The 17,769-nt window shown below is 56.0% G+C and overlaps 1 protein-coding gene and 1 pseudogene across 1 annotated transcript; one reads left to right on the top strand and one right to left on the bottom strand.

Moving 5' to 3' along the window:
• Positions 1 to 3,607: 3,607 nt before the first annotated feature.
• On the bottom strand, positions 3,608 to 6,996 carry LOC143692638 (serine/threonine-protein kinase pim-1-like). Its single transcript, XM_077172888.1, is given in 7 exon segments — positions 3,608 to 3,714; positions 3,957 to 4,133; positions 4,749 to 5,115; positions 5,319 to 5,369; positions 5,481 to 5,621; positions 5,623 to 5,714; positions 6,981 to 6,996. Coding segments are annotated over 7 exon segments (951 nt in total).
• Positions 6,997 to 15,438: 8,442 nt separating this feature from the next.
• The window catches only part of LOC143692639 (uncharacterized), an 87,934-nt pseudogene continuing 85,603 nt past the window's right edge, over positions 15,439 to 17,769 (top strand).

The raw sequence follows: 17,769 nt of genomic DNA on the forward strand, positions 1-17,769 counted from the left end.
GAACTCCAGGGAAGGGCTTCCCATCTGGGAATTTCTGATGGCACTGATTCCTCACATTTACACTGAACAAGTGACATTTTCTTGGGATCTGGCCAGACTGGGCCAGTTTTGTTTTGCCAGTGGGCAGGGTCAGCACTAAAGACACAGACTCCAACTGAAGGAATCAGTGTCATTTCCTGCAGCTCAAAGCAGCAAAGAATCACAACAGGAGCAGCTCAGCAATGCACCCAACCATCCCCACCAAAGATTGCCTGCAGTGATTGAGAAAGATCCAGCCCCAGTTACCCTCAGCCTTTACCATCCCCCAGACCCACACAGCAGCTGGGGAAGCTGTCACAGCCAAGGGCTGCAGAGCCACTCCTGGGCACTGGCAATTCCTGCAGGTGCCTCCAGCCACAGCTGAGGCTCCAACCCCGCTGGGAGAGGGCCCAGCTCTGACAGTGCTGAATGGACAAACTGACAGCACTGCTAGTGTGGCAACATCTGGTTTCATCCTCCTCTTGGCTCCCTCCCAAAGCCTGGCCAGGGCCCCAGGAGGAACCAAGGGAGCTGACTTTGACCATTCAGCCCCAAACAAGGCCAGATGTCAGATTTCATGGCCTTGTCTGGCTTCTAAATACACAAAGGTCAATACATGTTTCACTAATGAGTGGCTACATCTATCACAGTGCTAATGACCATGCATATTTCATCAGGGAGCAGATACAAAGATAACCTTTGCTTGGAAGGTTCATCCAGAGGCCACCTTTGGCTCAGGGCCTGCTGTTCAGGCCTCACTCAGGGCTGCTGTCCAGGCCTTGGCACTTCAGGGACGTGGTTTAGTGCTGGGCTTGGCACTGCTGGCTGAGCGGCTGCACTGGGTGAGCTCAGAGGGCTTTTCCAAGAGAAAGGATTCTGTGATTCCATGATTCTATCCACTGCATTCAGCTGGGTCCATGTTAGCAGCATTCATTTGCTCAGAAAGTCTCCTCTTGCCCAGCTCCTGCGGCCTGAGGCTTCAGCTCCTTCAGCTCCTGGCGCTGAGCTGCTCATGCTGAACGAGACGACTCGGAGAGAAGAGCACAGTCCATGCAATTCCTTCTGGGACACGGAGAGGGGAGGCTGTGCAAACAGGAGCATTGTTTGCTGTGGCCTCCTCTCTGCCCTTCACGCCTTTCAGCGCTCTGAACCAGCCAAGAGCTTTCTCCAAGAGTGCAATGGAGCAGCTGTTCCTGCTCCTGGCTCTGGCTCTCTCCAGTCTCTGCCCTTGCCTGCTTCTGTCCCTCGTGCTGTGCCCTCTGTTCCCCCAGGGCTGGCTGGCTGCTGCCCAGGACTGTGGCACTGGCACAGATCCAGTGCTCCAGAGCCTCCTTTCTGTGCCCTTGCAGCTGCCTGGGTTCAGCAGCCTTTTCCATCTGCAAGCTCCCCATGGACAGGGAGTGCCCAGCTCCGTTCCTTGCACAGCCTCCAGGAGCCCAGGGCTGCCATCTCAAGTCCCTGCTGGCACTGGGGGCTCCCAGGTGCCTCAGGCTGCTGTGACACCGCTGCACACGGGAGGGAACAGGGGCAGGGGCTGTGCTGAAAGTCAGCTCCATCTGCTGCTGCTGCTGCTGCTGCTGCTGCTGCTGTGGGGTCATTTGTGCAGCCCTGGCCCAGAGTCAGGGATCACATCCTGCCAGTCTCTTCCAGCCCTGGCTGCTCAGAGTTTGGGCCCTGGAGCCTCAGGTGGGCAAAGGCAGCTGCTCCTGGTCCCTCTGTGTGCCCGTGTTCAGCAGTGCTGCTCCATCAGTCTGTGCCCAGCAACGGGGAAAAGCCTCAGCCCTGCAGGGCCAGGAGCTGCCGGGCTCTGCCTGAGCAGCTCAGCCAGCAGGAAGGGAGCTGCTCCACACAGGAACCAGGAGCAAAGGACATTCCTTTGATAGGACATGTTTTCTATTTAAAAGAAAAAAAAAAAGAAAAAGGGAAAAAAATAGGTAAATTGTAAAAGATAAGAATAAAATGCAAGTGTTAGTGAAAAAACATAACATAATGTTAGTGAAAAAAACAAAACATAAATGCAAAGTTTCATTCTTTGCATTAAGAGGTAACCGATCTTTTGAAAAAGAGAACTCAGTTATTTACATTGTAAATGTGCTGATGCCATGGATCCATCTTGCTGACTTCAGCACCCTTTTTTATAAGTTTTTGAGGTTGTTTCCAATATTGTTAAATTGTGGTTGAAGCAAGAGGAAATTGCTTTGTGCCCTGCCAGCTCCAAGCAGGACTGGGAATGGAAACTCTGTCAAAGCCCAAATCCTTTAGAAGATGCCCTTCCTTCTCAGCCTGGAAATGAACTGCACATTCCCTTTGAAACTGTCAGGGATTTCTTAAAGACACAAAGTCCCACTTAGGGCTTTTTGCTCTGGTTTGGCAGTGCAGAAGGGCAATTCTCCATCCACCAGCTCCAGACTGCACTGCCTCAGGAGCACGGCCCACTCGCCAGCTTTGGCCCACTCGTGGCACTGCTAGAGGAGGAAGAAAGTGCAATTGCACAATTCCAGCCAATCAAGAAGGAAGAATGGGACAGACAAACACCCCGTGCAGATCCAGGTGTTCAGCTGGGACTGTGGAGAGTTTGGGTCCTTGCCAATTGGATGTGTGTCCCCAGCTGCAATCTCTGGGCCTGCAGCAGAGTCTCACTCACCTGCCAAAGCAGAAAGCTCAGGCGCTGTGCTGGCAACGGGCTCGTCTGATGCAGAGCTGTCAGAGCAATGTGAGGGCAGAGCCAGCCCAGCTGGGCCCAGGGCTGAGCCCAGCAGAGCCCTGGCAGAGCCCAGAGCAGCCTCAGCAGCCGCAGAGCCCGGCTGCAAGGAGAGAAAGCAGAAACCGCCCGTCAGCTGAGGGCTCCTGTGCCCTTGTGCCAAGGCCTGCGGTGCCCAGGCCGTGCTGGCTGTGCCCAGAGCTGTGCCCAGAGCTGCCCATCCCTGCTGCCTTTGGCAGCAGAGCAGGAGGGCAGGACATGTGCCCAGCCTGCAGCCAGCCACGGCACATCCAGCCCTCAGCAGCTGCCCAGAGCCAAAAAGCAGCTGGGCAGCGTCTGAAGAATTCATTGCATCTGCCCCAGCAAAGGGGGAACCTTTGGTGCCCGGCCAGGCCGTGCCAGGCCCAGATCTGGGAGCATCCCCCTGCCTGTGGACTCACCTGCAAATTTGGCCTGGTGACTGGCTTTGAAGAAGGTGCCAGAATCCAAGTCCATCATCTTCAGCTGGCCAGGCCGAGGAAGAGATTGTCATCCTTGAGGTTGTCTTTGGTGTCTCCAGCAGCAGCCCCACCTGGTACAGCTTCTCCAGGGGCTCCTTCTCCTTCCTGGGGCCAGACCAGGCTGTCAGGGCTCTGCCCAGGGCCCCAGCCATCCATGAACCAGACAAACCAAACCAGGGGGGATGGTGGCCAGCAGTGCTTGCCACACCAGGTCTCCAGCTCTGCTCCAGCCCAAGAGCTGCGTGTTCCCTTCTGCTGACCCCTGCTCAGAGCTACAGGCAGCACAAAACCAGCCTGGTTTGCTTTGCCACTGAGTGCCAAGAGATGTGTGCAGCTGGTACCTGCCAGGCCCCTGGGTCCAACTGTGCACATGGATCTCTCCCATCTTCTAGGGCAGAGGAACACCCTGCACCCAAGGATGGCAGAAAAGCTCTTCTAAGGATGGCCTGTCTGAGGGTTGCATGGACAAACACCTCTTAATGATATCCTGGCACTCTGGGGAGAGAAACCAGAAATCACCAGTCAGCTGGAGAAGTTGCCCCCCTGTTCCTGTGCCCAGGCCATGCTGGGTGTGCCCAGAGCTGGGCCTAAACTTCCCCATGGATGCTGTGTTTGGAGGAGAGCAGGAGAGCAGGACCTGTGCCACCTCCTCAGCAGCTGCCAGAGCGGGATGCCCACGAGCCCGCTGCTGTCTCCCAGCACTGGGATTCCCCCCGTGCCCAGAGATGAGGATCCACCTTGAGAGAGCCATCGTGGGAACAAGATCTGCCCCCGGATGATCTCCTGGCCCCTCCTGAACGGGTGCTTGCCCATGACCAGGTGGCACAGCAGGAGGCCCAGGGACCAGATCGTCGCTGCCTCGCCGTGGTAGCGTTGGTGCTGGATCCACTCTGGTGGGCTGTAGGACAGGGTTCCTGTGGAACACAGACACAGCTCAGCAGGGGGATGCTGCTGCTCCCAGAGCCTGGCCCCAGCATCCCTGGCCGTGTGGGGGCTGCCCCAGAGGCACACGGGGTGAGCGCTGCCCTCTCGCCAGCACCTGGGACTTGTGTACAAACTCGGGGCTGGAAAAGAAGCCACTGGTGCTGGAAGAGGGCAGCAGAAACCCTGGGAAGGCCCAACCATGACACACAAAGGAAAAACCCACCCACTGGTGGAGAAAACCCACTCTCCTCCCCACCTGTATGGCCCCCAAAAATGTTAATAAGCCAAGGCAAACAAGGGGAGTGGAGCAGTCCAAGCCCTTCCTTGCCTGCACACCAAACCATCTGGGGCACGGGGTCAGACCCCCCTCTCTGCTACCCCCATGGGGGTTTGTGTTGGGCTGGCTGCCCCAGCTCCAGCCCCAGCCCAGGCCACAGTGGGTGCTGAAGGCTGTCGGCAGGGCTGGCAGCTGCCCCCCCTCACACCCCACCCAAATCAACTCGGCTCCAGCATCAATCCCATCCCGGCTGCAATAGGGGGAAGCCCCAGAGCTGCACCCAGGCTGGGCCATGAGATGCCCAGGAGCATCCCCTGCGAGGGCTCACCTGCAAACTGGGTGTAGGCTGTGTCTTGGAGGAAGGCGCCACAGCCAAAGTCGATGAGTTTCAGCTGCCCGCTGGCCAGGTCGAGCAGGATGTTCTCGGGCTTGATGTCCCTGTGCAGGGCCCCGCAGGCGGTGCAGTGCCGCACGGCCTCCAGCACCTGGCGGAACAGCGCCCGCGCCTCCTCCTCCGGCAGGAACCCCCGCTCCGCCAGGAAAGCCGAGAGCTCCTGGCACCGCTCCGGACGCTCCAGCACCAGCAGGAAGCTGTCGGGGAGCTCGAGCCACTCCAGGAGCTGAATGACAGCGGCACAGCCACGGGACACCTTGGCCAGCAGCACGATCTCCAGCGGCGCGCTGCTGCCGTCGGGCTGCGGGAGGAGCGCGGTGCCGTCAGTGGGGCTGAGGCCGTGCCGGGGCTCTGGGAGCCCTCAGCCAGCCTGGGATGCTCTGCACGCCCCGCTCAGCCCACGCCCGCTCTCCCCGCAGGCTCCCGGCGGCTCCCACCGTGCCGGGCCCCGGCTCCTCGCCGCCCGGCCCGGCCCGGCTGCTGCCGCTGGCCCCGCTCACTCACCAGCTCGCCCCAGTGCCGGATGCGATCCCGCGGCACGCGTTTGATGGCCACCTGCGAGCGAGGGAGAGCAGCGGGCTCAGCTCGCCGCCCGCCCTGCCCAGTCCCATCCTCCGCCCTTCTCCTCCTCCTCCCCCTCCGCCCGCCGCCGGCCCCGCCGCTCACCGGGGCGCCGTCCGAGAGCCGCGTGGCCGCGAAGACGCTGCCGAAGCCTCCGCGCCCCAGCAGCGAACCCACTCGGTACCGCTCCTGCAGGGCCTCCTGCGCCTTCCCTGCGGGCGAGACGCGGCTGTCAGCGCTCGGCCCGGTCCAGCAACGGCCCCCGAGCGCGCCCCGAGCGGCCCAGGCCGGGCATCCCCACCTGCCCCGGGCCCCGACGGCTCGGGGCCGGCGGCCGCGCTGCCGAGCGGCCGAGCTCGGGCCGGGGAAGCCGCAGCGGAGGCGGCGGGAGCGGCAGCGTCGCCTGTGTCCTCCGCGGGCCCCGGGAGGAGCCAGGGCCGGGGCCGGGGCCGGGGCCGGGGCCGGGGCCGGGCTCGGGCCAGGCGGAGCCGAAGGGCGGCGATGCCGCCCCCGCACCAGGCACTGACGCCCGCCCAGCAGCGCCACCGCCAGTACGGCCAGAGCCGGGCGGAGGCGAGAGCGCGGCGGGACGGCCGGGGCCGGGCACGGGGCAGCCCCGCCCGGGGCCGGGGGCGGGCCGGGGGCATGGCCCGGCCCGGCAGGGGAGAGGGAGGCGGGGAGAGGAGAGGGACGCCGGGCAAGGGACCCCGGGAGAAGGGTGCCCGACGGCGGGAAAGGGAGACACAGAGAAAGAAAGAGAGAAAGAGAAAGGGTTCTCTCGAATATCTGCTTTTGCTGCTGCTGCTGCCGCCACTGCTGCTGCCGCCGCTGCCGCCGCTGCAACTGAAGCACCGGGGCCGTTCGTCCCCGTGTCCGTTCCCCGCTCGCCCCACGAGCCCCACGTTCGAGCCCCGCGCGCCCCGGGCACAGCCCCTGAGTCTGTCCAAACACGGGAACTTTGCAGCGGTGAGCCCAGATGCAGAGCCCTGACTCCTGCACACTGGCACAGCAATCCCCTCGCTTGCTGCTCTGCATTGGCCTGGCTGAGGGGCAAACACTGTCGGGCCACCTTCCCTTGCTGTAGGATTCCTACCTGACCCAAGCACTGCACTTACATGTCCAGTGTTGCCTTCCAGTAGAACCAGGGGAAGGAAAACTCTGTGTGGCTCATGGTATTTTAGAGTGTCTAAAAATCACTAAGTCACCGATCTTAGAGGTGCGGTGCATCTGGAATTCCTGGGATGGAGAAGTAGTGCAACATGGAAAAGGGGAGCATAGAGATAAAGGAAAAGATCTTGGATTATTTCATTCATTTTCATTTCACTTCTGGAAAGCTGTTTCAGTTTTCCAGGAATCTTCTCCTGTCTCTCTTCCCAAGAATGTCTCATGGAGAACAAGGTCAAGCTTCTGTCACAAGATTTGCCAGCAGGAAATTATGCCACTGGTGAAATTTTCATGATTGTTTGTGCTGGCTTAGGGCAAATTTGGGGAGGAAACCTCCAAAAGGGGTCTGTTTTGCAGAGATAGCCAAAACCTCCACAACGTTGTGTAAGTTGTAAAGCCGGTGTGTTTATTATTACAGCACTGGATGCATGCAGAGATTACTCTCCTTAAAAGGCATGCGTACCTCTGGGAACTTCAGGTCCCTTTTTATCCTCCTCTCAAATACATATCCATACGATTTCACAATAGGTTCATACATATTCATTTTTACAAATTTTGCGTGACATTTGCCACTAGTTCTTCTTTATCAGAAAGAATTCTTAGGTCAGGTTGACCTGCTTTCACAGCAGGCTCTCTGTCTCTCTTTATCACCCTCTGTCCCGTCCCCCCCTTATCTCTGTCCTTCACTGAATCAGATTCCCTGAGCCTAGGCTTTGCAATCAGGCTACATAGCTATGTTTTCTAACCACAGACTCAAAGATGTACATTTCACCTAAATCAAAATGGATTTCTACTCTGGAAAATTTCTACTCTGTCTCAGAAGCACTCCTCCCTCTGTCCCTCACACGCTGGCCCTGCCTGGTGTTCCTCATCCCTTTCCCCACCGCTCTCCTGCCCTTCCCCTCTGCTAGAAGATGGACAAAGCTGCCTTGGACAGCAAAGTCAATGGCAGCCAGTGTGAAGAGAACATGGAGGAGCTGGATGAAAGGATGCAGGAGTTGCAGAGCCAGATTTCAGGCCAGGAGCAGCACTGGAACAGTACCCAGCAGCAGTTCAGCGATGCAATTGAAGACAAGGTGAGGGGTACCTCGTCCCCACCACGAGGAACTGGCACCTTTGGGACTTGACAGCCTGAGACAGCATCCCTCTGAGGATCCCCCTCCAGGCTTTTCCCTGGAGAGCTCCATGTCACATCCTGGAGCAGCTGGCTGAGGCTGTGCACCTGTTCACAGCTGGATCGCCTGGAGCTGAAGACTTTCCGTAAACACCGAGAGGATTCCTGGAACAGGAACATGGAGGAACTCAAGGATAGGCTGTTGCGTGAAAACGCTGCTGGGATTAAGAAGTGAGTGCAATGGAGATTCTGATGGCTTTGGGGACAGTGATGGCAACTGCTCCTGCCAGGCAGGGCTGTCACACACCATGCCCTGAGCTGGGTCGTGCCCTGCCCTCCTGGCCGTGCACACGGGGGAGCTTTGGTGCCAGAGAGGTGTGAAAGCGCTGCAGGGGCTGCTTGGGATGGTGGCATGGGTGCCTGTGCCCTTCACCTGGCATCAGCCAGCACCTTGGGGATGGGGAGAAACAGGCTCAAGAGCCCACGGTTCACCCTGCAATGGCCGTGCCCCTGTGCAGTGAGCTGCCCAGCAGCTGGCTGCTGCAGGGAGCTGCTGCCTGTGTGCTGCAGGGCTGTGGCCCCAGGAGCTCAGCCAGCCCTCTTCCCTCCCCCTCCTTAGGCAGCTGCCAGTCCCTTTCTCGTGCCTGTCCTGTGACCGCATGCTCAGCGTGCAGGTTCCTGGCCAGTGAGTAGCACCAGTGCCTCGGGGGCAGCGGGGCTGGCATGGGGGGAGATGGGTGCCAGCAGTGACCCGCTGTGCTGGCACAGGGGGACAGTGTCTGCTTGGGAGGGGCTGATGTGGGGAGCCCCCTCTGCAGCCCTGCCCATCAGCAGGGGCTGTGGGGGCTCATCCCAAGGGCTACAGGCAGCGGGATGCCATGGGCTACAATCCCATGGCTTTGGGGGGGCTGCCTCCAACAGGAACAGGTTCTATGTCCCCTGTCACACCCCTGTGACTCCTGCCCTCCCCAGGTACCCCGAGACACTCTCGTATTTGCAGCCCATGCCCCCCAGCAAGGAGCCACCGCCCAGCCAAAGGTGAGGGCCCTGAGGACCCATCCCCAGCGCCTGGGGTGCAGAGCAGCCCTGACACAGCAAGGAGGGCTCTGCACCTGGGCTGGGGCAGAGCAGCCTGGGGGGACGGGGCAGGGCAGGGGAGCAGAGGGCAGCTGTGGAGGGCCAGTGCTTGCCCCAGGGCTGGGGGCTTTTGCATTCCTTGCCTTGCACTGCCCTGTCTGGCCCATCTCTCTGTCCCAAGGCTGATGAAAGCACATCTGATGAGCTGCATCTGTTTGCAGTCTGAGCTCAGGCTTGGAGGGCTGTTGGGGAAGATGAAACAGGAAAACCTTATAAATATGATTGCCTGGCAAAAGATTTTGAGAATATGGAAACTATAAGTGAGATTGAAATGAAAGCAAGCTTCGAGATCCCTTAGTTACTGAACAACGGGAAAACAATGGTGTGGCTGGCTGAAGGTAATCCCCTTTTGATGAAACAAGACCCTCTGCTTGCAGGCAGGTCCAAGGGTCAGAGCAGACCCTGCCAGCTTTGCAGAAGGTTCCAAAGAGGAGTTTTTAGGGTTTAAAATGTAGCACAGTATGGTAATGTAGTGATTCTTATAGGCTGTATGGAAGTGCTATAGGATTTGTATGTTGTACTAGATTGGTTAAGTGAGAATCAGAATATTCAACACAGAAGATGATTTACTGTATTGTAACGGGAACTTAGCTCTTACTTTTCTATGCTCTTAGCTCTTACCTCTTACTCTTACCTCTTGTCTCTTAGCTCTTGCCTTTTATCCTCATACCCCTTTTACTCTCTTATGCTCTCTCCCTCTCTACCCCTCTCTTCTCTCAGGCCTGCTCCGAGCTGTGGCTGGCAGCTCCAAGCAGGGCCCTGCACCCACTCCCTTTGCAATAAACCGTCCATGACCTGGCTTCAGAGATCTCTCGTCTCCGTTCGTCCCGACCGTGCTACCCCCGTCAATCCTACAGACAGGGATTGGGTGCCTCCTGTGAAAGGAGTTCCCAAAACCAATCCCTGCAGCTGGGACAGCCCAGCTCCTGCCAGCTGGTGTCCTGTGCACAGGGACCTGCCTTGTGCCATGGCCAGCACACGTGGCCATGGGGACAGAGCCAGCAGATGCAGCCTGGTGGGATGGGCTTGGGGCTCCTGCAGCAGGTGGACAGGAGCTGGCAGGGACATGCCCCTGCAGGCAGCACTGCCAGTGCCCTCCCTGGCACAGCAGGGTGATGCCCTGCATGCCACAGGGCTGGGCACTGAGTGTCCTCTGTCCCATCCCACAGGAGGCCGCTGGTCTGTGCCAGTGTCCCCGTGTGCCACAGAGCTCTGGGGACCATCAGAGCAGCAGCTCCACGATGCAGAACATCAAGGCTTCCCCACATACAAGTGCACAGCTGCAGTGTCTCCTGGTACACAAGGTAGGTGTGATGAAGGTGGGGACACAGAATGGTGACTGAGGCTTGATGGCATTGCTGACTGTCCAGGGGGAATCTGTGCCCTCAGTCTCCAGAGAGACCTGAGTTGGATTATTGGGGTGTGCTGGATTGGGCCCTGCATTGCAGCCAGCTGCCCTCTCCTCCTCAGTCCAGTGTGACCCTTCTGCACGCTGATGGACACATCTCGAGGGGCTGTAATGACCAGCATCGTACGGCGATCAGGACACAGGATGCGTCAGGTATGGCCTTGTCAGGGCAAGGGGGTCAATGACAACAGGGGCTGATTATCTGCAGGATGCCAGCTGGGGGATGAGTAGGGCTCTGTGTACAGAGCTGGGTAATGTGGCATGGGTATTTTGTTTCTAGGGCAAGAAAGAAGGGGCAGAATGGAGCAGGAGGACTGGCACATGGGGCAACTGAGCTTGGAGCTGGAGTAACGTGGGAGAATGGCCATGCCCAGTGTGGGACAAGAGCTTGAGTCCTGGTGCGCGGGGGCCAGCACCTGTGGCGGCTCACCCTTGCCTTTCACGCCCAGGCCCTGCCGCCTCAGGAGAGCACGGCCAGGCACAGCTCCTCGACAGGTCTCATGGGCCCCAGGGCTCGAGCAGCCTCTGCAGCCCCGCCAGACATCAACAGCCCCCGGCCAGCTGGAAAGGACTCAGCGCCCAATGCTTGACCTGGGACATCTTGTCCAAAGCGAGAAACACCTGTGACAATTGTCATAAGAAACTTGACTTTTTACTTGTATATAGTTATTAAGTTAGTTGTATATAGTTTTAGGCTAATAAAAACTGTTAAAATTATAGGCAGAGCCTTGTCTCACAGCCTGTCTCTCCCCGGGCTCCCTGGTGCTCCTTCAGCTCCTTCCCCCCTGCTGTGGCTCTGCCCCCGGGCTGAGCAGATCGAGCCCCGGACCGGGCCCTGAGGCCGCTGCTGCCGCCGCGGCGCCTGCGGGGCAGCCCTGAGGCTCCGGGCCGGCTGTGGGAGCAGGAGCGGCGCTGCAGAGCCCGCGGCCCTCACGGGCTGCGAAGGCACGGGCAGATGGCCGTGGGGCCCGGCTGGCACTGCCGGCGCTGCTGCTCTCGGCTGCCGCCTGCAATCCTTACAGGCAGCCCTTAGGCCGGCTCAGGAGCCGCTCGGAGCCGTGCCCGAGGGCTGGCCCCGACCCCCGGCCCCCAAGGGCACTTGTCCCTTCATCTCTGCACTGCCACATTCCGAGCTCATTTGTCAGCTTCCTCCTGCCCTTCCTTCCTGCGGGGCAGCGTTAGGGGCTGGCCCAGCGGCTTTCCTCCCGCACAGCTGCAGCCCCTTGCCCACAGCTCCCTGGTGGGAGCCAGAGCTGCTTTGCAGCCGGGCACCCCCGCCGTGTCCCGCAGCCCGGGCCGGCTCCTGCCCGCTGCCGGCGAGGCCCCGCGGCTGGGCCCGGCCATCCCGGGCCAGAGCAGCTCCCTGCCCGGGGGAACACAGGGGGACACGGGGGGATGTGAAATACAAAGCTGCGTGTCAGGTACACACAGGCAATGTGTGTATTTGTGATTGCGACATGTGTGGAGACCGACAATGGGACAGTTCTGAATTCTAATAATAACTGAGGAAAGTAAAGCATGGAAGAAGTACTTTGAACCCATCTTTTGTTTGCAATTAACCTTGGTTGATTTAGGAGCATTAGCATTAAGCATTAAAAATGTTGCTTCTTGCTTGTAGTTAATCCTTAAAGAGTTCTGCAATAATAACCTTTTGAAGTATAATTTTAGAACATTGCTTGTATCCTTGAAACTATAGCTTTGGAATATATATAAAGGAAACATGCTTATCTCATGCCTTAATAAAGCAGAGAAAAAAGCTTGAGAAAGGAAGATGAACATCACCTCAAGGATTTATGGTTTCAACCAAGGGAAGCTGGACACCACTGTTGTTAGATTTATAGTCTTTGCAATTAAAAGGAGGACCCACATCTGGACAGCTGGACCTCACCAGATGGGATTCGTCTTTCTTCTTTTGGAAACCGGACCACCACCATCTGGGGATACTCCTTTTGGGATACATCCTGAGAAAAGCTAAATCACAATAGTACATAGAATTGTGATGTAAAAATTGGGAATAGAAACTGATGATGAGTAAGAATTGGAATAGAAACCGCTGAGAAAGCTGATGAGTACCCCTATAAATACCTGTAAGACTCAACTATGGGTGTGCAGTTGGAGGGAAAACTTCCCCGACTGTACCCAGCGCTGTATTGCTCATACTTTACCATATTAATTAATAAATTGATTGCTGCTTGAACATTGGCCTAGTCAAGCTTCTTATTTATACCATCCATAACTGTAAAAGGAAATCTTCCTGCTGAACTGAACAAGACTAGACAGAAATCAAGGCAGAGCCATGGTTCGTCAGGACTTGCTGCATCCTAATGAGCCCTGTGGTGCATTTGGAGCTGAGCCCTGGAACCTCAGGGCCTGAGAGGAGATTGCACAAACCTTTCCAAGAGTCAAAGTCAGAAGAAAACCCCAAAGTGTCTCAAAGAATGAATGGGTCCAACTGAAGCCCATCCCAACACTGGCTCCTCATGGACTCCTTGGAGGTGACAATTGGAGGCCAGGATGGACCAAAAACTTGTCAGAGTCTCAGTGTGGAAAGGAAATTCCAAACTACCTTAAAAAATCTGAGTATCTCCAAGCATTACTGAGCACCACTGAGTGTCAGTACAAAGCTCTCCAGGTGTCGGGTCCGGCTGTCTGTCTCTGCCCCGACACAGGTAGAGTGGTTCTTTGGTGGGCGCGATGCAAAGGACAAGTCTGGACTCTTCAGCTTTCGGTCTTCAGGTTGTTTATTATTTCTTATCTACAAAATTTTTCTGTCTGCCCAACAGAAGTCTGATCTGCAGGCAGTCACAGGCACTCTCTGACCACCCACGGGGCGGTCATGTCTTTTTATACTAAAACCTACGTATACAATATTTACCTTTATTTCCCAATGCTTTTCGCCCATGTTGGCAAGTGCACCTTCACTAGAAACCAATCTCTAAGTGCCAACATCATCACAGGAGATGGAGGACAAGAAGAAGAAAGAAGAAGGACAAGACACGCCCCGATCTCTCCATCTTGTCTCCATAACCCCCCTGTACCAAAAACCTTAAAATCTATATCTCACCCTCTAAATGTGTCTCTTTTACACCTTTTACTCTAAAGTGATTCTCTTGTCCTCAGACTCTTGTTACTTCTGTGGATGGATCAAAATCAAGCCACCAAGCACTCTTGGCAACATTCCAGTGTTTTCGAGACCCCCAAGGGTTCTCCTGGCATCTCTGGACATCGGGAACGATGTGCTGAGATCCCACATCTCCCCCTTCTGTTTGCACCAAGAAGACTTCTTTGGCAACTTGACTCATGACACGTCTCACACACATAAAGATGCATGGGACAATGAGCATGAGGACTAAGAGTATTATTAAAATGTAAAATCCCATTTTTAAAAACCCTCTCCATAAGGGAGAAAGATCAAAAAATCCTGCCACATCATCAATCCATGACCCAGTGATTTCGCCCAATTTCTTTATACTGTCTTTTATATTTTGAATACTTTCATGAATTGATCTCGAATGATCTGAGAGATTCATGCAGCACATCCCCTCAAACTCTTCACATCCATGTCCATGAGCGAGCAATAGATAATCGATTGCTGCCCTATTTTGAAGAGTTGCCTCTCTCACACTGCTTACATCTTTCAACATGTCACTCAAAGCGAGAGAAACTGATTGAGCATGCTTGCTCAACCAACAACCCATGTGGTCCAGTTGAGTCAAGGCCACCCCTGATGCTGTCTGAGGTGAGAAAATTGCTGCTGCAATTCTCCTTGCCTTGTCCCAGGTGTATACTTCATCATCACAGTCTGCACTGTAATGTTGCAAGGACCTTTTCTCTTTGTGTTTTTGTTCTCTCAACACTTTTAAATCTGGTGACAACATTGAAATCCTCCCAATGCTGCATGGACCTCCCTTGGCATTTGCAGGAATGCCGTGCCAAATTCTGTCCCCACAAATTAAAAACAACCCACGTGGCAATTGCACTGGGACCTGGATTGATCCTTTGGCTGTCGTCACAGTGTGATTACACCAAGCTGATGCATTTCTATAATATTCATGATTTGGTGTGACATCAATGCTATTGTTTGTCCTTGACACATTCGAATTTTCAAATTTCATGCATAGCTCCATTGTTGTGGACCCAAAAATCTCCAATTCCTGCGGTTCAGTAGAAGCCACAGGTAAAAGATGTGTCCACGCACACCATTCATTCACAGGATCTTTGATGACCTGTGAAATCTCCATTGAAGGATGCCCTGGAATTAGCCATTCGCCCACTGGCAACCCAACCATGCATGCCGTGAATGGTTTCCCTGGTTTCGAATGTGTCAGGCAGATACTTTCTAAATTTGCTGCCTGGGCTAACGTTTCCCAAACATTTTGTTTCGGCTGACTGACTGAGCTGGCATTGAGGGTTGAGTACTTGAGCGTTTCTTTTGAGTGGAAAGGGTTTGAACCATAGGGATTGAGGCTAGAGGCATCGGTCTCGGAGAGGGGATGGAGCCCCGGGATGCCGAACCCTGAGTGTGGCCCCTTCTTTTTGCCCCAGACGTCACAGAGGATCGGACCCGCCCCCGACCTCGCTCCGCTGGCACTTCCCGCACATGCGTGCCTTCGGGGACGCCCTCTGCCTCCCCTGTACTGACGTCACTGTCTCCGTCCCGCTCCACCTCCGAAGTCTCCTCCCTATCGTCTGTTCCTGCCCCTCTCTCCTCCTCCTCTGACGCTGTATCCACACCCCCCGCCGAAGTGCGCAGCCCCCTCCCCGCGGGTGCCCCCTTTCTCGCAGCGATTCGAGCCGATCTCTGGGTCCAGACTTCCGGGTCTGACGTCACCACCGCGCGTCTCCTGCGTCCCTTCACAGCAGCTCTCCGGAGCTCTGCAGCTGCTCCGTCCTTGCTGCCCGTGTCTGACGCTCCCGCGCTGATTTGAGAGCTCTCCCCGGCTGTCTCCTGAGCCTTGCTCGACCCGCGCGTCTTTGGCACCGCTCCAAAGGCGACTGTCGCTTTCGGCGTTGCGCTCGCAAGAGTCGCATGGAAACCCGTGTCTCCCATTGCCTCCCCGCCCCCCCCGCCGGCCGCCGCCGCTTCCGCGCCGCCGCGCCTGCCGCGAGAGAGCGCATCCCCCCTCCCCGCTTGTTCCCTTTGAACCCCCCTCCCCGACTCTGCCACGTTTTCCACCTCCTCCCCCCCTGATTCCTGCGAATCGGGACAGTACACTCCGGAAGGGTGGCCTGTCTCCTCGATGTCGCTGGGAGAAAACTTTATTTCATCAGGAAGAGGAATGGTATCATCAGTGTCTGAGTCGGAGTCTGAAATCCCTGTATTCTCTGTGGTTTCAGGGTACTTTAGGGTTCCCTTGGGTTTTCGGGATGGTGGGACTGAGGGCAATGACATTTTCCCTTGTACCCTTTTCTCGGGCACCTTTTCCCCCGGGCTAATTGAGATCAGAGCCAATTTCTGCTTGGAACCTTGCTCTGCTCCCTCCGCCCCTCTGGGACCTGCAACAACTTGTTGCCTGGCTGACCCCCTAAATTGAGTTGAGGTCGCCTCTAACATAATTCTTGCTGAGGACAGCAATTTTAAGGCTGTCTTATCCTCATTGATGGCTAGAAAATATAGGTGTCTGTTAACTTCTTGCCAAAAGCCTACTTCAAATAACAGCCTTGTTTCGGAGTACGGGTAATTACACCGCACCCATAGCAATAATTCTCTAAGCTTTTTCTTTGGGATCCCCTTAGTGTGTGTGTCTGCCACGCCTTGTAGGTCGGACAGAATTTCTATTTGTTCCTGGGAAAGTGTACCCCCCATGTTCTTAATTCTTGACCTTCTCACCGAATTCCTGTCGTCAGAGCAGTCCGGAGGCTCCTGGTCTCTGGCCTGCAGGTCACAGGAGATGGATCCGGAGGCGCCTTTCCGATTCCGATCCGGGCTGTCCTGCTACGAACTTTCTTCGGCTGAGGTGGAGTGCGATGTTTTCTGCGGCTGCTGCGTTTTCAGAGTCTCCTGGCTGCTTTCTGGCTGTTTTCCCAAGGAGTTATCAGGCTCTCCTGGGAATGAGTCCAACTCGGGAGCTGCCCACTCGGTGCTTCAAGGCTGCCCCTGTGCAAGAGGTGCACAGCAGAGCTCACCGTGGCTCAGCGAAGGCTGCTGGATGCTGCTGGATCGCCGGTTGCTGCCGAGCTGCCCACCGGGTCGCCGCCGGGTGCCCACCGGTGCCGGTGCCCACGGGGTGCCCACCCAGGGACGCCAAATGTCGGGTCCGGCTGTCTGTCTCTGCCCCGACACGGGTAGAGTGGTTCTTTGGTGGGCGCGATGCAAAGGACAAGTCTGGACTCTTCAGCTTTCGGTCTTCAGGTTGTTTATTATTTCTTATCTACAAAATTTTTCTGTCTGCCCAACAGAAGTCTGATCTGCAGGCAGTCACAGGCACTCTCTGACCACCCACGGGGCGGTCATGTCTTTTTATACTAAAACCTACGTATACAATATTTACCTTTATTTCCCAATGCTTTTCGCCCATGTTGGCAAGTGCACCTTCACTAGAAACCAATCTCTAAGTGCCAACATCATCACAGGAGATGGAGGACAAGAAGAAGAAAGAAGAAGGACAAGACACGCCCCGATCTCTCCATCTTGTCTCCATAACCCCCCTGTACCAAAAACCTTAAAATCTATATCTCACCCTCTAAATGTGTCTCTTTTACACCTTTTACTCTAAAGTGATTCTCTTGTCCTCAGACTCTTGTTACTTCTGTGGATGGATCAAAATCAAGCCACCAAGCACTCTTGGCAACATTCCAGTGTTTTCGAGACCCCCAAGGGTTCTCCTGGCATCTCTGGACATCGGGAACGATGTGCTGAGATCCCACATCCAGGGACTCGTTAAAGCAGATATTTGGGGCCATGATTGCACAAACCTCTCACAAAGTCTGTATCAAAAGGGAAACACCAAGTACCTTCAAATAACTGAAGTAACCTGTAGTATTAATGAGCCCCACTGAGTGTTGTTACTGACAAAGCCTCTCCAGGGACTAATTACAGCAGATAATTGGAGGCCATGATTGCACAAAGCTCTCAGAGACTGCAAGGCAAAAGCCAAAGCCAAAGTCCTTTGAAAAACCTGCAGTCCCTGCAGGGAGCATTCAGGAGCCCCCAGGGCCATTGCTGAGCAAGGCTCCCCAGGGACTCCTTGCAGCAGATCCTTGAGGCCACTGGGATGTGGGCTAGGGGGGGATGCTGAGGGCAGCACAAGGGGCTGACAGTGCCCAGCCTGGCTGGGGCTGTGCCAGGAGGCCCCAGGGCCTCAGCACAAGGTGTCTCCTCCCAGCCCTTGCTGGCACAGACCCTGCTGTGCCCCAGGGCACCAAGACTTGGCTTCTCTTTGTCCCCACCTGTCATCACTGCCTGCAGTTCTCTGCTCTGCCTGGGGCCTGGGGACACTTGCTCACTCGTGTCCCTCTCTGGGACCCATTAAAAGTCCAAGAAACTTTGGAGTTGGATTCTGCCTTGGAGCTCTGGAGAGGTTTCTTCAGCTCCCTCTCAGGGACTGATGTTCAGGGCCTGAGCACAAAGC

The sequence above is a fragment of the Agelaius phoeniceus genome, assembly GCF_051311805.1.
Source record: "Agelaius phoeniceus isolate bAgePho1 chromosome W unlocalized genomic scaffold, bAgePho1.hap1 SUPER_W_unloc_2, whole genome shotgun sequence".
Taxonomy (NCBI): domain Eukaryota; kingdom Metazoa; phylum Chordata; class Aves; order Passeriformes; family Icteridae; genus Agelaius; species Agelaius phoeniceus.